At 44.8% G+C, this 22,657-nt stretch overlaps 3 protein-coding genes, 1 long non-coding RNA gene and 1 other non-coding gene across 7 annotated transcripts; 1 reads left to right on the plus strand and 4 right to left on the minus strand.

The window, feature by feature from the left end:
- Positions 1–4,532: 4,532 nt before the first annotated feature.
- Positions 4,533–6,492, minus strand: LOC136528327 (large ribosomal subunit protein uL23-like). Of its 3 annotated transcripts, none has more exons than XM_066521275.1 (4): positions 6,425–6,492; positions 5,882–5,916; positions 5,053–5,413; positions 4,533–4,959 (listed from the first exon to the last, which is right to left on the minus strand). In XM_066521275.1, the coding sequence occupies exons 2-4, from the start codon at positions 5,892–5,894 to the stop codon at positions 4,875–4,877; spliced, it is 459 nt and encodes a 152-aa protein (XP_066377372.1). In that variant the 5' UTR covers positions 5,895–5,916; positions 6,425–6,492; the 3' UTR covers positions 4,533–4,874. The 3 variants fall into 3 exon arrangements, with proteins under 3 accessions (XP_066377372.1, XP_066377374.1, XP_066377373.1); XM_066521277.1 differs by having other exon boundaries at positions 6,430–6,448; XM_066521276.1 differs by lacking the exon at positions 6,425–6,492 and adding an exon at positions 6,320–6,392.
- An 880-nt stretch (positions 6,493–7,372) lies between these two features.
- Positions 7,373–7,450, plus strand: LOC136530117 (small nucleolar RNA R160). Its single transcript, XR_010777614.1, has one exon. It is a non-coding gene; the product is annotated as a small nucleolar RNA R160 (small nucleolar RNA).
- Positions 7,451–9,799: 2,349 nt separating this feature from the next.
- Positions 9,800–11,281, minus strand: LOC136525263 (F-box protein At5g07610-like). Its single transcript, XM_066518267.1, has one exon. The coding sequence runs from the start codon at positions 11,253–11,255 to the stop codon at positions 10,047–10,049; it is 1,209 nt and encodes a 402-aa protein (XP_066374364.1). The 5' UTR covers positions 11,256–11,281; the 3' UTR covers positions 9,800–10,046.
- Positions 11,282–14,897: 3,616 nt separating this feature from the next.
- On the minus strand, positions 14,898–15,700 carry LOC136527185 (uncharacterized). The gene is made up of 3 exons (XR_010776721.1): positions 15,579–15,700; positions 15,069–15,499; positions 14,898–14,976 (listed from the first exon to the last, which is right to left on the minus strand). It is a non-coding gene; the product is annotated as an uncharacterized lncRNA (long non-coding RNA).
- A 2,485-nt stretch (positions 15,701–18,185) lies between these two features.
- Positions 18,186–21,788, minus strand: LOC136525642 (uncharacterized). The gene is made up of 4 exons (XM_066518564.1): positions 21,564–21,788; positions 20,836–21,165; positions 19,588–20,613; positions 18,186–18,290 (listed from the first exon to the last, which is right to left on the minus strand). Exons 1-4 carry the CDS (start codon positions 21,786–21,788, stop codon positions 18,186–18,188), a joined length of 1,686 nt encoding a protein of 561 aa, XP_066374661.1.
- Between the last annotated feature and the right edge of the window lie 869 nt (positions 21,789–22,657).

The raw sequence follows: 22,657 nt of genomic DNA on the forward strand, positions 1-22,657 counted from the left end.
TTTAGTAATGCTTTTTGCAGATGCAATAAGCCCACAAGCCAGATAACCTTGCATATCCTTGGAGTCTTTTTTTTCTTCTATCGGATAAGTCTTGCTGAGTACAATTGAGTACTCAGAGTTTTATTCCCCCTGTGTGGATACCTTCTAGTGGGCTCAGCGAGGATTCATTTACGCTGCGATCGTAGTTTTTATTTATAACTCTCTATAAATGTTTTTATAATGGAAGTTTTATAATCTGTTGTCATAATTTATATATCAATGCTTCAACACGTCATGAATAAATGTTTAATTTCGCTGTAACTCTGTTCACATGTTTATATTCCGTTGTTAAATTAAATTGTTCATAACTCTGATAACATGATAATATTCTGCTATTAACTACAATAAATATTATACTCTGATGTTGTATTAAAAGTAATGTAAGAACTGGTTAAGAATGATGTAAGCTTTATTCTCTCAATCATGATCCTGATGAAAAATTGTGGATTTTCGGGTTCTCCCCTGGGATGTGCAAGACGGGACTGCGTAATTTAGCCGAGCACTCCTGAGAGACGTTAGATTAGACGATTCTGCCATAGATACGTCTGTTGGAACCGGTGATGACCACCGAGTTCTCGATGTTAGAGCTGGCTTGCAGCCTTCACGGCTCATTACTAGAGCCTGTGCTCTTATAGGTCCTAGATCCAGCATATAAGGTCTTAGGTCTTACTTAACCCGAAAGACTAGCCTGATTCCCGCTTATATGTTTTGGGACTAACCCCACCAACGTGTTCGTCCGCGAGGAGCAGCGTCAGGACGCGGATATCGCTGTGAGGCCTGATGCCGAGGACGAGGTCGGGTCTCGGACAGGCAGGGTAGTAGTTGAATCTGGCGTACGTGATGCCCTTGTCGCCGAACTGGTCGATGATGCTGTCGTCGTCGAGCTCCAGAAGCCTGGCCATCGCCCGGAGGATGCCGTCCTTGACTCGCGTGCAGCCGAGCGTGTACTCGTAAAGTCAGGCGCGGCTTCAGGGAATCATCAGTTGAGGAGAAACAATACGCAATTTAGGAAATATAAAGAGTTCTTATATTAGAAAAGAAAGCCAAAAATAGAAAAGGGGAAATTGGTAGTCGATACGCTCTTCAAAAGAATGACTCTTTAGGAGTTATATTGTCGCTAGGTCAATGAAAAAAATGGTGATATGCTTTCACCACCATCAGTAAAATGGAGATATGCTTTACGAAAGGGAATTATGTTTATCTCTATTGTTAACGCGTTGTTTGGGTCTCACGGTCTATAGTTTAGACGCTAACTCTTTAGACCATGGAATCTAAATAGAGCATGACTTTTTTGTATCTTTTTTCCCCTCTTTTGGCAATGCAAATAATCCCCCTGACAAACCATGATATCCAAGTTCATGGAAAGTGACAAAGCTTCTCAGGTACTATATCACAAAGCACTTACAAATTCTAGAGACATAGCATATAGAGTGCAATCATATCAATCAAAGCCAAACAATATTGAAGAAGACATATTGTGATACAAGCATTTGATCAACTCTCTTCGAGATTATACAAAAAAAAAATTTGTCTCCACGTGAGCAAGTAAGGCCATGTTTGGTATAGGAGCTATTTTCAGCTTCATCCCACACTAATCCCTTGTGAGAGCACGTTTTTAAGGAGCTTCACGTGTGAAGCTATTTTAAAAATAACCGTTTGGCACAAAACAACTTCAAAAGGCTCGTGAAGCCAATGGAGAAGTTGTGCCAAACGAAACCTAACTAGTCCTGAATAACTTGAAGATTAAGTTACCACTAGTGCTATATGAAGCTCAAACTAGACAATCAAAGTTCTAAAATGGTAGGCTCCCTTTTCATGCATCATGTGTTAATCCTTGGATCAGTAGGTAACATGGAGTAACTCCACCTAATTGAGTAAAAGCAGTCCCCTTTCCCTACACGGAGCAAAAAAAACAGGGTGGGGGTGGGGGGATTGAAGCCAAAAAAAAAAAAAATGCTTTAGCATATCCCCTTTCTTAATCCTCTTTTTCTATATTTTTTCTCAATCCCTTAAATGGAGGAGGTCCATTACCATTTTTTTCTCGATCCCCTTCCCCCTCATCATGTCACTGACGTGTGGTTCCTTGGGATGGTGGAGGCCGTCAGGATGGTTGTGTCGCCCTTGTGCTGCGTGTGCGGGCCGCCGCACACAGGCTGGCCACACCGGGCTCGCTGTCGCGCCGCCACGCTGGCTGGCCGCTCCTTGCCGCTGCTCATTGCCGCGTGACAGAGGGAGAGGATGCCGCAGAGGAAGAAAGAGGAGAGATAGCCACTGTCCTGTGGGCCCCATGTGACAGTAAATGGAAAGGGGATGACTTTTGTCAATCTGCTGCAAAGCATCTCCCCTATCCCTTTAGTTTGGGCAATGCTTAGTTCAAAATAATCTAAGCCATTGATTTATTAGATTTTATGAATTAGTTAAATAAACAAACATCAAAGGAAACAAACAAAAATCTGCCAAAATCCTGTAATCACCGGGAAGGGGACACTTCCAGCCGTGATTTTAGAGTCTACTCCGTAACATCCAACACACATGTATGGATATGCCACACGTGATGACGTGAAGCTATTACACATTTACACATTCTTAACACAATTTTGTTTGAGAATTCTTAACATAAAAATTGGTTTTTTAGGGTAACATAAAAATTTGTCACGTTACACCATGAACATGTCCTTATCTTCACACATAAAGCATACGTACACGGGATGTTAAGCCTTAGATATGACACGTAAACAAATATTACTATGACTGATTATGTTAAATTAAATACTCATAGCTTAATTATGGATGCATGTTACACAAATATGTATGTCTCGCATCCCAAAATAAAAAAATATTATAACTCATGTGAGACCTGCAACCTTAAATAGGTCAGATTAAAAAAAAACAAGTTCACGTAACACACTCTTTGGGATATAAATTATGACACATAGAAATAATTAATCAATCAACTAAAAAACTTACATAGTAGACGTTGGGAAATATCGGCACAGATCTATGTAGCATGCATGTGGATGCACGTCAGATTTGTTTGATAGATAATTTCCTTATTTTCCCTATTTCTCAAACTAAAAATAGATATAAATATATATTTCTTATATTACCTCCTAGGAAGTAATATGTGCTAATAATCATCCAGATTAACGGTACACAGTTATTTAGAGGTACCACAGCAAAGTTTATTTAGTTTTGTTTTCTCAATCTCCTGTACTAGTATTTTAGAGAATGGGAATTCTCAATGTAGTGGAGATGCTCTAACAGAATGATAACACAACCATGTGGCATAGAGATATACTATTACCTACCAGTAACAGCCAAATATGACAAAGGGAGAGACTAGCGCTTGGACATCAAGACGCGGCACCCGTCCGGACGCACGTGCCTGCTACCCGCCCGTTTTCAATAATTGTACCCTCAAGGCGCCTATGGATGCAGCTTAGCTTCATGCTCCGCGCTTGCTATCACGCCAATGGATACAGCTTTGTGCTCCGCGCCTGCTGCCACGCTTCCCGCGCGCAAGCGGGGACCGCTGCGCCCAAGGGGACCACCTTCTCCTGCGCCTGCTCATGTAACACTTGCAACATACGTCTGAAACAGATGAAATATTTACAACATACGCTTGCATTATATGTGTATGGACACTGCAGCATATGCAGCATCCAGATAAAACACTTGCAACATACGTTTGAAACAGCTAAAATATTTGAAACATACCTTGCAACATATACATGTATAGTCAGTACAACATATACAATATCCAGATAAAACACTTGCAACATATGTTTGAAACAACTGAAACATTTTAAACATACACTTACAACATACATGTATAGTTATTGCAACATATGCAACACCAGATCTATTTTTATAGCATCTAAATGAAACATATACAACATACATTTGAAATACATGAAACACACGGTTGTAACATGTGCACATCAACTTGCTGCCCCCAATGGATGTCCATTGATGCGGAGCTTGATGCCGGCGAGGAGCTCTAGGTTGCCCGGGTCAACAGGCGGATGGATCGTGGCCGCTGCGGGAGACGCGAGCGCGAGCGCGAGCAGTGCAAGGCACGATTGAGGGTCCACGGCGCGAGACGCGCACGGCACGAGACACGGGCGAGGGTCCGCAGCGCGAGATGCGGGGTATCCTATGACGAAACAACAGAACCGTTAATGACCACCGCCTACAGGTAGTTTCTCTGCACTCGTGCTTCTACACTTCCCTTGACTCGTGTTTCTACGCTTCTGCTCCTAGGGCCTGTTTTTATATATATATATATTTTAGGCACAAATTATTGGATATCTTGAAGTCGGTTACTTTGGCTATCTTGAAGTACGCCTCTGCATTCTCCTTGTAAAAGGTTGAGTTTGCAAGCTTTCACAAAATACAGCTACAATCTATATACAGGTTAATTACTGATAGCAAGTAAACAGTGTTGGTAAATTGGCATTAGCTCCCCAACAAACCATGCAGGGACAATCGAGTTCCCGCAACAGATTAAGCTATTATACAGAAGTGGAATAATGCCAGTACAAAATGGAATAATACAGGCACATGTAGTCTGAGGTTCAGAACAAGGCTTAGTTGAAAAAACAACCCAATATAACAAAAATTACTAGTAACATAGGAAAATCTGACGCTATGCTCAGAAGTATAAGCAAGTACAAAGCAAAAATTAGCTCAACCGGTCACTTGGATGATATCAAATTCATAAGTGTGCATCAACACATGGTAATGCAGCCACTGAGGGCCATAGAAAGGAATAGCTACAAAAACTCTCACATAGAACTAGTAGGACACAGATGCAGAATCCAGTTGCCTGTAACTTAGATGATGCCGATTTTGTTGGCCACATCAAGAGCATCATAGTCAGGCGTCAGCTTCACATAAGCCTTCTTCTTCCCATCAGGCCTGCACAGACAAAGTAAGAATCACTCATTCACTCATAGTTGCACAAAATAACGAATTATGCAGAAAAAACTAACACTGGAGCAAAGTGCTAACCTGATCAGGGTGTTGACCTTCTTTGCCTGAATGTCATACATCTTCTTAACAGCGGCCTTGATCTTCTTCTTGTCTGCCTTGAGGTCGACGATGAAGACCAGAGTGTTGTTATCTTCAATCTTCTTCATTGCCGATTCTGTGGTGAGGGGGTACTTGAGGATTTGGTACTGATCAAGCTTGTTTCTTCCAGTGGTGCTGATTCTTGGGTACTTCGGGTCCCTGGCCTTCTTCAGGGTCTTGGGGCGGTGAAATGTCACGGACGTGCGGATCTTCTTGGTCTTCTTCTTGCCTGCCCCAGACTTCACAGCCTTGGCAACCTTCAAGGCCTGGGCCTTGGCATCAGCCTTCTTGGCAGGAGCGGCTAATCAAACAACGCAATTAGATAAAATGGTAAGGTCATGCATACTTACAGTAAGCCTATCAAATAGAAATAGTTCATGAAGTTTAGCATGGTGACTACTCTCCATCTGTATATTGATAATCAAACAATAGACACACTACCAATACATTGATAAGATTGCATTAGAGACCCCATCTGTATACAAGACAATGCAGTTTAGAGTTTGCTAACTCTATACACTCCCTTTTGAGATGATTCCCATGTTCTGGTCAAGGCATGAGTAAAACGAACAGGTAGTGGTTAAATCAGAGTGCTAAATGTACAATTACCAACTAAGACCTGATACAATTCAACAATGGTGACACACATGCAAAGGAAACAGGAACTGCATAACACTGAGCACTCAATTTACAGTGATTTAAAGGTTGACACATGGCATTTATTGATCAAGTGTGGCACGCATAGAAATATGCAATGTTAGGCGTGTACCTTTAGGAGCCATTTGATCTTCTCAAAACTCCCTCCTGAATTGCAAACAGATAAATATCATTATGTCAGGCGGCTGAAGATGCAAAGGACAAGACACAAAATCATAAGAACTGGAATGAACCATAGAAGGATCTTGTCGTCCAACATGAAAGCTACTTATTAACAATTCTTAGTCTAGTGTTGACCCAAAGTTAACACCAAAAACAGAATCATATAGAAACACCATTGCTAAATCTACCTCATGCCCAAATGAACCATGACTAATAAGACAGCATCCCTAAATATCATGACCCCGATAGTGTCGCGTCCTAAGGTCAAAGAGACTCGTCGCAAAACCTTCTCACGATCTATCGATAAGAGCAGATACACAAAATCTACAAGGCGAAACAGCCCCTGACGCCCGAGCTACACCTCGACCGACCGAGAACAGGCGCGTACAGAGCAGAGAGCAGATCCGAGCGCTTCCACGAAGCGACCGAGCCAGCGCTACCCAACACGACGCCCGGACAAAATGGGGTGGGAGGAGAGCGGCGGGTGGCTTACCTTACCCCTCCTGGCGGTCTGAGGCGGACGCGAAGCGATGACGGCTGGGAGGAATCCCTAGCCCCGGGGCAGAGGTTTCATAGTATGCGCGCCGGGTCATGATAACCGTCGGCTGGATGGGCCGTTTATGGGCCGGCCCACTTAGATTTGAAACGGACGAAAGGTCGCATCGGTTCGGTTACGTGCCCACGGCCAGTTTGAGGACAGAAAGGGCCGCCAATCATTCGGTCAGAGCAACCTGCTGCCAGCGGCCAGTCACCTTCCCAGTTAGATTTTTATTGGGCTGTGGACTTGTGGGCCGTCACCGTCAGGTGCGTTTTTTTATTTATTAACACCACCAAGTTCCACGCGGATGCTGGAGAATGATTTGCCTTCCTGTACATCTGGGGTATTCGGGATGCTCAGAAAACAGGGCAGCTGAGCTAGGTACAGAGGTGATGGAGGCAGACGCCTTCCTACCACTTCTCTGGGGTGATGAAGAGGTAATAGGAGGATTATCCCTGCTGTAATTATTTCCTCGAGGGAGTTATGACAACTCAGTGCTCAAATCTCTTGATATGAATAGACTGCTAAGGCCTAATTACCATTTTCATTAATAAAATTCCTCCAGATTTTTTGTATAGCTGCTACGAAATTCAGAGGTGAGTGAGATGGGAATATCAACAATGGCCTCATTAATTGCTTTGCTAATTCATTTGTTTTTATTTTTCAGTTTGCCTAACACTTTACTTCACAACGTGCTTTCCATCAATAGCTTGAAATGGATATGTGACAAATTCATGTTTTTTGTTTTTATGGCAATTTCTAGATGTAAGGAATTTGATTTAAGAGTATGGTAACCAAAACATCATATGTGAATACACATGGTCCTTGAAATTATCTGAATGCTTCCTTTACCTACATTTTTCTTATATCCAAATAATACCTGATTATGCTATAAAGAGCTAAAATATCGAGGCCATATGATCTGAAGTAGTATCTGATGTTGATACGTCCATTCATGGTCTTCAGTGTTCTCTGAATATTATTTTTACATTGATACTTGAGTCAAATACATGACAAAATACCTAACAATATGAGCATTGTTCGAACACTATAGAAGCTACTTCATATACATTCTAGCTTCGTAACAAAGAGAGATGTCTGGGCTGCAACATTTGAGAACAACATTCATATCCACAAAACACCAAGAACTGTCAGCCTACGTATGTATTTATATTAAGCCGGCCCTCTTCGCTTGTCTTATGAGCCGTACTTTTTCAGCGAACGAACAATGTTTTTCTTTCATAACAAATCAGCGAACAGTATTTTCAGTCATGGCTTTTCAGCGAAGTACATTTTTTATTTATATACAGAGTCCGCACCTATCCCTATTCAATCATTTGTCAGTCTATTATATTTAAACGAAACATCTTCCAGTCCCCGTAGCATCTAACAAAAATAAAAGACATTTAAATCGCCGTTCCTCGAACTTCCAAATGCATGTTCCCCATTTTGTCTTCTTATTAGTGGCTTGGATTTAATTTGCTCCAACCATATTTGTTGTGTATGCCTCACAATTGTATACTTCGCTATTGGAAGAGAAGAGTTGAAGTTAACATCGAGGGTTTTCCCAGCAACGTACTCTTTGAATCGAACGGTTCCTTTCAATTTCAAATTTATCAGCGGCCATTTCCTCTGTCTTTTATAACATGCTTGTACTCTTCTACTGCAGATACCTTGGTTGGTTATTCCCATGTTAGTTGTTAAAAAATAGCTCCCTGTGTAAGAGCCTGTGCTTGCGACTTAATGGATGAGACCTGAACCGATCCATATCGGACAGTTCATATTGTGACATATTCGGTTGGCTGGTTCGTTTCGTTGCTGGTTTGTGAAGAAGTACTGCTGGCTGGTTTGTGTGAGAGAAAAATACTGTTCCAGCTGGAAATTTACGATCATTTACGACAAGCCACAGCCAAACGAACAAGCTGGAGTTCGCTCGATCCGACGGCTTAGCGGGCTAATGGGCGACAAGGACATCGGGTACACCTGAGTTTTGGCTCAGGATTTGTATTACAGAGATATTTACAAGGCCGTTTCATATCCAATAAATGTGACGATGATCTATCAAAGTACAATCCGCTACAACATCCACTAATGTTTTTCCATGACGAATTACCTAATATCAGTTCTATTACAGTGGTCAAGTTCACAAAATCTGCATCAATGGTTCATAAAAAAGAAGCAACCAACGAGATCAGAGAAATGCTAATACATGACCCAACTGGCTTGAAATGGTAGGCACTCTACGCAGGCGCGGCGAGGCCGGGCGTTGCTTTCTAGTTCTATGCTAAATTCTATTTTCCTTCCCAGCTGTGACAAAAATTTCAAATAATTACATTTGAACAAGTGTTATGGAATGGTATACATTTCTAAGCTGTGATCAGGGGAGCCAAACTACGGCATCACCTAGGTCTTGGCACTTGGAGCCCTTCGATCCTCGAGTCCTCTATTGTCTATTGTCTTTACACTGTTACACCATATTTTTAATCTAAATTGGAGTCAGTTTCGAAGATTATGTCAGAGTAGAAAGCTCTTGACATGCTCCAGCGAGGTAATGACCTTGCTGATCTCAACGAATATGCTCAGCTATTTTCCAAGGAAGAACAAGCAGCCAATTGGAGTCAATTTACAGGTTTCAGCAAGGAGCTGACAGCTGACACAGGACATTTTTCAGAACTTCAATACAGATTTAAATCTGAATCCCACTTGAAGAAAGAACATGTCATAAGTTGTCATGAAAGCACAAGCTCAACTATTGATTGATGGAAAGAAAACAATTGACATTTAGAAATACAGTTTTTCTCAGGGTTTCATGACATTTAGAAATAGGCATATAGCTGTCTCTCAGCATCGGGTAGGTCCAACATTATACTTCTCTTGGAGAGAACTAACCTTCTTCCATGCAGATCCGGAGTATACAATTCTTCCAAGCAGATCTGGTTGGATCAATGTGCTTTGGGAATGCCTCTACCATTACCAACATTACAACTGATGCCCTATTAGGAAGATAAGATGTGGCATGTCTACATGACAGTTAATTGCATATATTACATTTAAAACTATACAAGTTTCCTCCAAAGAGATTACCTGTCCAGCACATCTGTTTTTTCTTTAGCCTAAATAGGATTTTTGGGTTCTAAACTTTTGATGTAACCACAAGCCTTCAATTTGAAATGATTCCATACATGCAACATTAGCAAAATATGGAAGATAACTTTTATTTGATTGACATAAATAAACACACGGCCAAAGAAACTAAATTCACAGTAAATAATTGCTCATTAACACAGCCACGAAAAAAAACATGTTAATCATAAAACTTATCACCAAAAATCAAAATTGTTCCGAGTTGCGCATAAGCATTCATTAATATAACTAGCATCCATAAAGGTACACTACATAAATATCCAAACAGGTTTGCAGTACTAATTAGACAAAAGCATGAGAAGGCATACATCCAATGTCTCAACAGGCTTGCACTACTAATTAAGAAGGCATACATCCAAGCACAACCAGAGCATTTCACCTGAGTCTACTGGAATTTAACCAAGCTGCTAGCTCATACTTAGAGCACACACTTTCAGTACTTATTTGTGAGATCTGATGATTCTGAGAAATAGGGAACGTAACGAGCAAAATCACACGGGTCTTTGTGATCTTTGAAAGTGGCAATGACACTCACTTCCTTACGGTCCATGTTGTATGCTGTCAGCTTACAAGACTCCTGAAGAACGAAAACCACATTACAGTCTTGATGAATGTCAACCACTTGAAACTTGTTCAAGTCTTCTGTTTCTCCAAAGACATCAAAAGAGTCCAAGTCCACAGTGCTCTTCAACACCCAATCCTGTGTATCATAATTCTGAAGAACCCAGATGGATAGTTTGTCATTATTTTCATCAGCATACTCTATAGTCACGCAATGTAGGTGCCCTTGGGATTGACCTAAACAACATGTAATGTTGTGCCTTTGGCTCCCATCAGCCATACCTGGCACAGTGATCATCCTTCTTGCCTTCCCTTGTATATCTACAACAAGTATGTGTTGTCTATCTAGGTCCCAAACTATCAAATGTAGGAAGCCATTAAAAAAGGCGCAACGATAATCGATAACCTCTAGTGTGAACTGATGATGCCAGCCTTCCAACTGTCCTTGCTCTTTTTGTTCATCAATTTGGTTTTGGCTCCAGGTCCCATTTTCAGACGAGTAAACATGCAACGACACTATCTCCATGTCCACATCGGGTATCTGGAACTGGACCAAGTGAAAGTGAGAGGGTACCGCCGGATCAAAAGCTAAATAGGTGTGACTTAGCGCTTCACGAGAGCTGCAAGCGGGCACGGCTGACCATTGCTTTATGGTCGGGTTGCACACCATATAGGTACCCGCCGATAGGTGAGACGGCTCCTGACGGTGCCCGAAAAGGATAAGCCCGTTGCAGGAATCCATGAAGAAGAAGGTCTTGATCCCAGTCCGTTCCATCAGGAAGGAGAAGGAAGGGTCGATGTCCATAGGCACAAATCTCACTGTCAAGTCGATGAAACTGAAACTGATATTGGCCAATTTAGTGTCATCAACCTCGAAGTCGGCCGAGTCGACGAACAGTCCTTGCATGGCTTGGGGCAGCTTCTTACAGTTGTCAGGGTCGGCGATGAGGTCGCGCCAGGCCTTGGACACGCACTTGAACCGGCAGACGGACTTGGCAGGGACGCAGGAGAGGATCTCCATCAGGGGGTCGTCAGGGAGGCCGGGCACAGTGACGTCGCTCTTCTTGGAGCAGCCCTCCATGTTTCCCTCCGAGAGCTATCAGTGTAAAAAGCGGGGGCCGAGCCAGGTGTAGGTGTGAGGGGATGTGAGTGGGAAAATGCAACAATGGGGAGGAAAAGGGGCCAGGGCGCGCTAGCGCGGGATGGACGCAGGCGGGGCTCATTTCCATATTTCGGGCGGGGCGCTGGACGTGTGTCCGGACGCGCCGTCCGTCCGAACCTCCATCCGTCCATGCGCTAAAAACATAGGCAATGCCAATATGGCATGTTTAGTTGCCTCTATTTAGTTCGAAAGTGGGCATCAATTTATGTAAACAAAATCTATTTTTGACCGAATCAAAAAGACAATGTTGTTATTATTAGGATTAAGTCCACTTTTGGCCCCTCAACTAATGTGTTGGTCTAATTTTAACCCTCAACTACGAAACCGTCTAGTACCGGTACCCCAACTATCATAACCATTCACTTTTAGCACCTGGGGCAGGGACAAGGCAGTTTTAACCGACGTTGAGCGGTTTTTACGAGCCAGCAGCCAGTAGAAAAGCGTGAGGCAAGCACTGCCGCTGCACCAGGTAGCAGCAACGCAGCGCATCCACTCATCATCGACTCATCGTCCAAACACCCCCAGCCGCGGCCCGCGGGCGCTCGCTCCACTGTCCTGTCCCCCGCGCGCACAACACAAACGACATCAGCTTCAATGGCCGCCGCCGCCGCCGCGTCCTCCGCCACAGCTTGCTTCCTCTCCCCGCTCCCACCGCCACGCCGCCCACGTCATTTCCTCAGGCACCTCGTGCGCACCGCGGCCACCAAGCCCGCGTCCGCCTCAGCCTCCTCGCTTGCCCTCCCCTCGCCGTGGCCGTGGGCACAGCTACGGTGGCTCCACGAGCTAGTCCCCGCCGAGGCCGCTATCGTCGGTCGTGGGCTCTCTCATCGTGGCGCTTGCCTCAGCGTAGCTGGTCCTCGGCGATGCCCCGGAAGCTGCAGGCGGACGAGCTCGCCACCATGCGCCTCTTGTAGAAAACTGGATCAGGATCTCTCTCGTTCGATGAACTCGCGACGAACGCGACGAACAGATGGAACTCAGGGATTTTTGCACAGCGCACAGAACTGCTGCTTCTCTGTTTTCTTTCTCCTTTTATTGAGTCACACGATTACACAGTTGGCAAGGCCATAAGCACATCCGCCCCCGCCCCGTTTTAGCTCGCCATCCCACAGCCATGGAACGTGGGCGCCATTGCCGGGCCAAGCTTCGCCACACACACGCTCTGCATGAAAGGAAACGCGCACGACGCGGCCGTGCTCACCACTAGACAAACTAAGAATAGAAATATGCAACGCAACAGATTATTTTTCAACACCTCTTCCAGGAGAACACGCCATCCGTCGTCTACATCACCAACCTCGCCGTCAGGTGGGCCTCCCCGTCCCCGTCCCAAGGCTCGTCCGCCATGGACGCGGCAGCTTGCTCGCGCTTGCCCGACAGCAGCACGCATCTCAATCGCGCGCTCTCGTCGCCGAACGCGGCACGCGACACAACAACGTTGGCGTACTCGGTGAGGTGCTCGCTGAGGTCGACGGCCGCGCCTCCGGCGCCGGCGCTGGCCCGAGTGGCGACGCGGGCGGCCTCCTGCTCCTGGACGCGGCGGAAGGTCTCGACGCAGCGCGCGCTGAGGAGGTGGACGACGCACACGCGGTGCGCCTGGCGCCAGTACTCATCGTAGGGCGCGAACGCGACGTCGCGGCCAAAGAGGAGGTGCTCGGCCATGGCGCTCCGGGGCCGGGTCGCGAACGCCAGGTCGCGCGCCCGCATCACCTCCTCGGCGGCGGTCGCGGAGGACACCACGACTGTGGGCACGCGGCCTAGGCAGAGCAGCAGCACCGGGCCGTTCGTGCGTGCCAAGGACGCCAGCTAGCGATGCGGCAGCGCACCCAGCAGGTGGAGGTGGCCCAGCAGCGGGATACCCCGCGGCGACGGCGACAGCGGTAGCGGCAGCCTCCGGCCATTGTGGCGTGACGTGGGAGCAGCAGCACTAGCGGGCTTCTTTTTGCCGCCGGTGACGACGACGAGGAGGACATAGGTGAGCGGCGTGGCGACGAGGACAGTGAGCAGGAGGGCGACGGGAGCAACTTGTTGTTCGAGAGCCATGTTTGAGCTGTCCGAATGTGCATGGAGTCAACTGATTTTCGGCTAATCCAGTTTCAGCTGATTCAACAGTATTCTGTGAGAGAGAATAAGCTAAAACAAGCTGAAACAAGCCGGAAGTGGAGCAGCAAAAACACCCTTAAAAAATGTTCCCTTCCTTTTTTACATGCATGAAGCCTTTTGTTACCGGGCCCACTGCTTATCCACGATTGCCATTTCGAGTGGACCAAAAGTCAACATAAAAACTGCTACGTCGGTCAAAATAGTCTTGTCTCTGTCCCAGGTGTTAAAAGTGAACGGTTTTGACAGTTGGGGTACCGATACTAGACGGTTATGTAGTTGAGGGTTAAAATTAGACCAACACAATAGTTGTGGGGCCAAAAGTGAACTTAATCCTTATTATTATTATCATCATATCTTTGGTAAAGACTCTGCCATTGTTACTGATGATTGTTAAAACCAAATATGATAAAGGATGAGGCAGTTACGTGACACTTAAATCATATGGCATTCTTAATTGTTAATAGATATTGTTTCAAAAAAAAGAATGTTAATAGATAACGACAGCATTGCACAACCAATTTCACCTCAACGTGAGGCTAGCCTGACAATATGTAGTTAAGAACGACGGAGCAGTTGTTGTCTATTCTTTTCCAGACAAAATTGTTATCTATTGTACACACACATTCTTTTGCTTATTATATATTGTATTTCTTATATAATATACTGACATACTGCCATGTGTGACATTAATTTATCTTCTACTTCTAACACACTAGTAGTAGTGTATCCAAAAAGATGCAAATTCGCAACGTGAACATACTACAAGCACAGTACCGTGGAGGAGCTGGAATCATCTTCTCACGAATGTCTAATAACTTTAATAGCACTACTCTTCAGTGCAACACAATATCCACACAACACAAACAGCCAAGCCCGCCTAGCTCTCAAACAGAATCTAATCCCTGATTACATTAAAGATCGAGGCTAAATTAGCAAATGCAATCACAGCCTACACAAGGCACACCAGGGAAGTGCTAGCAATTAGTGGCTGCAGCAGTTGAACCAGCTCATTTCATTTGTACCAGACCGGGCAGTCAATCGGATAAGGTCATCTGGAACTGGAATCCTCGATCTGTAGAGTTGACATCCCCATTCTTATGGCAGGTGTTTACAAATTAAATCAAATTCTTATTGTTTATTCCTTTGGGAGATTTTGTCAAGCATAATCTCCACAAAAAATGAACAGATTGAGGGAGACAGTAGCACAGAAATTTATCGGGAAGGAAGGCTATTGATGTTGTGAGAAGCTAATTCAAATAATTCAATGGCCCAGTTCATACCTACAGGAGTCAGGAGGCACGCAGGATTTTATTAACCAGTCATGATTTTGTGTTGCCATAACCTTACCTTTGGTGTAATTTTACCAAGTAAAATTAAATGTCTATAACCCAACTCCAAAGAGACACTTCAGGCAGGTTACAGGGGGGCTATGTTTAAATTAGGAAGAACTATCGCCATGGAATCTGTTTATCTCTTGATCTACCGCCAGCATACCTTCTCTCCACATAGACAGCTTTTATGAATTCCCTAAGACTGCCTGCCAATGTTGTTGCAACAATAGGTTATAGTCAGAGCATGTGTTTGATAAGTAAACGATACACACATAAAAGTGGTTGAATTACTCATTACCTGCTATCAGGTAGCCTCATTTTATGGGCATCAAAGTCCTTCAAGAATGATTCGTTGGCACGCTGCCCTTCTGGAGAGCCTCGAACTCTTGCGTGCTGAAAGTGGACACGGAGGCGGATTTCACACGGTGGGTGAACTCGCGGCTACAAGTGCATCAATCAGTATGTTAGGATTCAGGAAGAGGGCTCCTGCTAAACTTGCCAAGTCAAGCTCTTCACCAAAAGAGAGCTTGTAGTAGAAGAGTAGCCGTTTGTTACAACATAAGTGAACTTATGTCCAATCCAAGTAGATATTTCAGGTGGAATCTCGTATGTTTGTACTGCTTGTGAAGATTTTCAGCAGTTTTTCCAATCAACTTTATTCCCCTGTTTTCGAAGAACATAAACTCAACTCTGTAGGTTTCATCAGCACTAAGGAATGGAATATTGTACCTGTTAATTAAAGCAAATGGTTGATCAGTGTCCTTAATATCTTGTAACTAATATCAGTGTATGTGTATAATGAACTTACCTCCAACCAAACTGAGTGAGGTGAACAGTCTTCTTTGTTGCATTTCTTAGTATAGGGTTTCATTCTAAACCTGCATCCTACAAGCTCGATAACACCAAGTTTCATGTTATGTAATGCCAGAAATGGTCATCGTAAAAGTAACAATTACAGGAGCTAATTGATGGATAAGTCTGGCTGGTCTGGTCTTTGTGGGGCTGCTGGCTGTTACTGCCACAAGGACAACGTCTTAGCATCTAGGACAGCATCTTAGAGGACAGCATCTTAGCATCTTAGACTAGCATCTTGACATATGCTTGGCTGGCTAGCAGCCTATAAATATGTATCCCCAACCCCTCAGGTTGACATGGTATTTGGAAATAAACCATAAAATTGCTCCAACTCCTAGTGTCATACTCTCTCGATGAGAGTAAGAATTCTGCTACTTCCAAGAGTAAGAATTCAGCGACTAACAACTGGTATCGGAGCCGTATTATCCTGTAGCATGAGCATCTCCTGCTCATCTTCTTTCCCAGCCTCGCAACAGCCCCAGCTAAGAGCAGCAGCAGCTCCTGCCGCTCATGCTCAGCTAAAATTAAATTTCTATAACCCAACTCCAAAGAGACACTTCAGGCAGGTTACAGGGGGGGCTATGTTTAAATTAGGAAGAACTATCGCAATGGAATCTGTTTATCTCTTGATCTACCGCCAGCATACCTTCTTTGTTGCATTTCTTAGTATAGGGTTTCATTCTAAACCTGCATCCTACAAGCCCGATAACACCAAGTTTCATGTTATGTATGTAATGCCAGAAATGGTCATCGTAAAAGTGACAATTACAGGAGCTAATCAGATTAAATTGAGAAATAGAAATTGTATTCTCCTTGTAATCATAGCATTAACTCACCGGAGATGTCGCTAGAGCATCCACAGCAGAAGCGCTAGGAATTGTAAGGAACAAGCTTGGATAAATAAATTATAGTAAATGTGTTCGTTATATATAATGATTTTATAGTTCTCATAGCAAATTGACATAGTTTATGATTAGAGATGTGACATTTTTTCAAGCAGGGTCACAATTGGCAATGAATAATTACAACCGAGCAACCACCTTAATGTCAGACAGTAACAGAAAAATGTGAACTATCCTTAGTTAAAACTTTTGCTCACATGTTTTAGTCCAATATTTCTATTCAATGTTAAGAAATTCTCCGGTTTATGCTGCATTAGGAAAACATTTGCACACAAAATGAAAGTATAACGGCATAGCTTCAATTAATTTTCAGATACACGTTCAGATAAATGAATCTAATCAAATTGCAAAACTCCCATTGGTAAAACCACGCAAATTACCTTCAAGATATTATAGTTCCAAGCAGCCCACAAAACATAATTTGTGTGTCAGGTAATACTAATCAGACAGTAGCATTGGATTCGGACAAGCATAGAAAGTAAATCTGAAATTTTCTTCTGTCTATACAAATTGTGAAACTCCCATTAAGGTAAAACCACGCAAATTATCTTCGAGATATTATAGTTCCAAGCAGCCCACAAAACATAATTTGTATGTCAGGTAATACTACAAAGTACCAGACAGTAACATTGGATTCAGACAACCATAAAAAGTAATCTGAAATTTTCTTCTTTCTATATCAATGGATTCAGGGTCAACTCATCAAGAAGCATACGTTTATCAGAATTGAGTTTTGTAACAGCTGTACATTGGGCACTATCCACCATTACCAGGTGCTCAGGTAGGGGCAGATCTCTGAAACTAACATGGCCACACATCTGCAGAAAGGCAACAGCCTCCTCCACGGCAGAGACTTGGGGGGTGGTGGCGCATCTGAACGAAGACAGCAACCTCTTCAAGGGCAGTTATAGGCTCACGTGGCAGGGGAGGGTCCCGACGGCGGCGCGCGAGCAAGGCCACAGAGATGGACCTCGGCACGGCGCGCGTAGGAGGAGCAGCCTGCACGAGCGGAGGGTGTGGCAGTCTTGTCGCAGGTAGCCGGCGGCAACGTCGGGCCTTGGGTGGCGCGGACGGCGTGGGTCTGTAGCTGACGGGTGGCACATGGCTGCGCTGATGGGTGGCCACCGGCGGCCGCGCAAGCCACGTAGGGGAGCAGTAGGTGCGAGCGGCGCGGCGGCCCGCTGCCGTGGCTTCGCCTCCGGCTCAAGCTTAGTCTCCACTGTTATTATGGCCGAGGATGGGCTATGCGCCACCACCACGTCCGTCCTCCTCCCATTTCATCATTCGCCCGTGGTAGGGAGGCGCCGGCAGGCGACAGGATCTTGAGGAGGCGGTCGGCGGCTGCGTCGGCTCGGGTAAGGGAGATGGTTGGGAATGGCGGAGCGTCGAGCAGCGGGGATTGGACAGGGCGACGGGCGGAGCGGAGGGCGACGGAGTTGGCAGTGGGCGACGATGGCGGGCCGCACCGCAGCAGGAGTGAGTCTGGCCTGACTGGGGAGCAGTGCCAGCGTGGTGCGGCGGCGGAGACACGGAGGAGATCAGCGCGGATTCCGACGATTCGCGAACGCACGGGTTCACGGCTTAATGGGCGACAGACCCATTATGACCGCGATCGAACGGTCTACGTTGCTTCCTCGCTGGATCCAACGGTCATCCGTTTAACGGGCGACGTGGCCATATCTGCCGCCCGAACCTTGGCTCTGGATTCGTATTGAAGAGAAGAGACGATGGTTGGCCACGTACGTGAAGGTGGCGTTTGGTTTCTGGAAATGAAGGGTGGGGTAAATTTCAACCATGTTTGGTTAGTGGGAAATGGAAATGGACTGAGATAGGCAAAGGGAAATTAACGGGCACCTCCATGAGAAAATTGCTAAAACAGGACTCCCAAACATGTGTCTTTACTAAAATAGAACTTCTAACGTTGGCTTTGCTCAAATAGGACTCGAAACGTTGTCACTTTGTTATAATAACATTTTGACACTTTTAATCACATTTGTCATCTCAAATACATGTATTTTGTCTTGAGCTGACTATTTTGCCCTTAGGCCTTTAAAAGTGTATAGGTGGGCTGCTGGCCGCTGCCTGGGCTGGATGGCCGACCGCCTGGCCATGGCTTGGCTGGCCATGGCCTGGGCTGGCTGGCCGTGGCCTGGGCTTACTGGCCGCTGCCTGTACAGTGTAGTACGGAACAAACAAGACTGCCTCGTATACGTACTGAATGCATGCATATATATATACAAGATTGAAATAGGAAAATGATGATCCAAGCAATATATAAAACACATGAATTTAGGACAAACAAGTTCATATCATAAAACCATGATTCTAGCAGTTACAAGTTCATCGCATAAGACTATAATTTAGTTTAAAACAAGATCCAAGTCATTAAATAAATCATGAGCAGTTTACATCTCATCACACAACTAAAGTAATTCATCCAATGTGTAGCTTCCTCTTCGATGTCATCTTCTTGGGTGCTGCAGCGGTAGGCATCCTCACGGGACTATTGGTGTCAACTTGTGAAGATGTGCCCTCCCCTAATAACGTCGCAAGCATGCTGCACATAAATTTAATACGACAATTAGATGTTTGGAAAAATTAGTGTATGGTAAATGTGTCAATTTCTATATTTATAATTTTTTACCTTCTTGTGACCCTTCTTGGACTATCACGTAGAATTTCTTCTCTAGTCGGCATCCATGGAGTGCTAGGTTCTGCTGGCCGTATTGTAACATTTTTTCTTGGTTGCCTACGCTTTCTAGACAATCGAAGATAACAACCACAAACTTGAGCAATCCAAGTTAATCAAAAAAAATCAATGACTTCTCACATGCTACAGAGGCAATAATGCAAGCAAAGCAAAGTTCAGAGTTCTTATATGCATATATATGCTAGTGGCCTCATATACGTACTGCATGCATGCAAAGGACAAACAAGATTGACTTGGAACAAACAAGACTGCCTCATATACGTACTGCATGCATGCATATATGCATATATATACAAGATTGAAATACATGTACGGACTAAACAAAGTTGTGGAATGTACATACTATTTACCTCTTTTTTGCAAGTCATAGGTCCTCTGATCATCTTCTTTCCCTTTGCATTTGTTGGAGCAGTATCATTGTCACATCCCTTCTCACCCTCCATCTCATTGGTAAATTTTTCATCTTTGGAACCTTTCTTCTTGTGTCCACCTTCCATCCATCCCTTGATTCTTAGTTTCCTCAATCTTCTAGGAGGTAATTTAGCTAGAGGTGCACCAACTAAAAAAGGTAGGTCGACTTCTGGCCATTGTGTTTTATCTGTCATCGGTTCAATCTCTCTTCCATAAGCTGCCCTAAACCTATTCACCGAGTAGTAGTCATGCACGAACTGTTCTAGGTCAATTCCCCTTTGGCGGGTTACATAGGCCAATACATGCTGACATGGCTTACCAGTGTGCTGCCATTCTTGACAAGTACAAGTCCTTTGCTCTAACTTGACAATGTGTCTCACAGAAACACCGCTGCTATGGTCCCACACCTCTGCACTCCAATTAGAACATTTCACAATTTTCAAGTGTCCCAAACCTCTAGTATTTGCTCTTAGCTGAACCATAATAGCTGGGAGAATCCTGCCCTCAGGTAGCCTATATGCAATAATTCTTCTCTTGTGCCACAGTACCATGATTATTTCTCTGATCTTATCAGCAAGGTCAGCAACAGGTAGGTCCTTATGGTCTCTAATCCAGTTATTAAATGACTCAGCAATGTTACTAGCTATGTAGTCACACTTAATGTCTGGATTGAAACCACACCTATACCATAGAAGCTTGTGATTGGCCTGTAACCATTGCACTGCTTCTGATGACTCACTTAGCATTTTTGCTAAATTGTCATAGAAAATCTCCTCTCTGTAAGCTCTTGTAGCAGGATATATCTGGATAAACCCTCTAAATCTCTTTTTGAAGTTTCTGGCTAGATGATAAAAACATTCCCTTTGCTCTGCATTTGGGAATACATTCTTCACTGCATTCTCTAAGCCTTTGCAAGCATCAGAACATATAGCAAGTAGTGGAGGATCACCTATAGCCTTCTTCAACTGTTCCATGAACCAAGTCTAGTTGACTGTTGTCTTAGAAGCAATGAAGCCATAAGCGACTGGATACATCCAATTGTGGCCATCAACTGCTACAGCTGCGACCAAGTGACCATTCCACCTTCCATTAAGGGTTGTAGCATCTATGCTCAAATGAGGCCTAAAACCTTCCAAGAAACCATCAATACATGGTTTAAGAGCACAGAAAAAACGGTGGAAATATACCTCACCATCCACCTCAAGAACATCAATCTCAACTACACTCCCGGGGCTCCGCTTCTCGACCTCGGCCTTCCACCTATATAGCAGCTGAAAACTCTCTGACCATTTGCCATAAACCTCATCAAGAGCTTTTGCTTTACCCCGCCACACAGTGTCATATGCAATTTCACACTTGTGATCTATCTCCAACCTCTTTTGCAGTTCCCTAGCACCAATATTTGGTTCAGCTCTAAGTATACTCGCAGCCCATAGAGCTACCCACTTGTAATTTGGAGTTGTAGTTGCCATCCTCATGCTAGACACACATGTATGGTCATTGACTAAGACGGTAACCTGCAAGAAAAAATAAATCAATGAGATATATTGTGTACTGTTGCATCATATATAGCATAGAAAAAAATCAAGGACTTCTCAGTCATATATAGACACACATGAAATAATGCACGTTCACAGCAGCTAGCAAAGTAGACAATCAAGCACAGGAGCATGCACATGTTCGGCCAATCAAATAGTACCAAATGAATCATACAGAGGCATGCAAGCATATATGTATATATAGTACTACATGGCAGTAAAACACTTTCATCCGGGCAATTAAACATAGGCAATGTAGAATTAATGAAATAAGCCCTGTATACCTCCGTTGTAGCACTGCCTTGCAGTTTTCTGCCATTTATCCTCCAAATGCAAGGGCGATCTTCATCATCGGAATTGCAATAAGCCCTATATACCGTCTTAGTTGACTTCTCTACTCGTAAATGGAACTCCTTGTTGATGGCAAATTGCTGAATTGGCAGCTTGAACTCCTCCATTGTTGGGTACATTGTCCCTACCTCCATTGATGGGTTCTTCTTATCATACGTAATGACCATCTCACCGGGTACGGCATCACTTGTAGGGATGGCAGCACCATCAATATCTTGCCCAAGCGCAGTATCATTCACTTGTTCATCCATTCGGCAACCAAAGCCTTGTGTAGGTACATTTGTTGACTCATTTGTTGTGCCCTCTTCTGTCAAGCCTAAAAACTCACACATCCGGCTCTCGCTCATAACTTCAATTCGACCTTCATCATCATGTGTTTCCACAATTTGTAATGTTGCCCAATCAACTTTTCCTATAGTTTCCACATCATTCACTTCAGACCTATAAACAAGCCAAACCTAGTTTTATTTCTGTACGGTACTTGTACTGAAAAAAAAGATCTAGTGGATGCAATATATACCTTTGCACTTGAAGAACATGAATGTTGCACTCTCTTGCCGGATGAGGAGCAGTAGGCAGAAGTGACCTTGCTAGGGCTAGAGCATCGATGGAGGCCTCCACTGCTGGCTACAGGCCATCGGTTGCCCCAGCCTGGGAAGCTTGGCCATCAGGTGCCACGGCCAGGGCACCGGGTGACGCCGAGGCCAGAGCACCGGGCGACACCGAGGCCAGAGCACCGGGCGACGCCGCGGCTAGGGCACCAGGCGTAGCCTCAGCTAGGGCACCACGTGTGGCTAGGGCTTCGGTTGCCTCCAAGTCCATGGTCGGCAGCGTCGATAGGGAAGGAGGGGCAGCAGGAGGGAGGAACGCCAAGGCCAGAGCACCGGGCAACGCCGTGGCTAGGGCACCAGGCGTGGCCTTGGCTAGGCACCACGTGCGGCCAGGGCTCCACGCGTGGCCAGGGCTTCGGTTGCCTCCAAGTCCATGGCCGGTGGCGTCGGCAGGGAAGGAGGGGCAGTGGGAAGGAGGAACGATGGGATGGCGTCGGCCAGGAGATCTCATCGGCCAGGGCTCGTGCGCCGTACGGAAGGAGGAACGACAGAAGGAGATCTCATCGGCC

This window comes from Miscanthus floridulus, chromosome 19, assembly GCF_019320115.1.
Source record: "Miscanthus floridulus cultivar M001 chromosome 19, ASM1932011v1, whole genome shotgun sequence".
Taxonomy (NCBI): Eukaryota; Viridiplantae; Streptophyta; class Magnoliopsida; order Poales; family Poaceae; genus Miscanthus; species Miscanthus floridulus.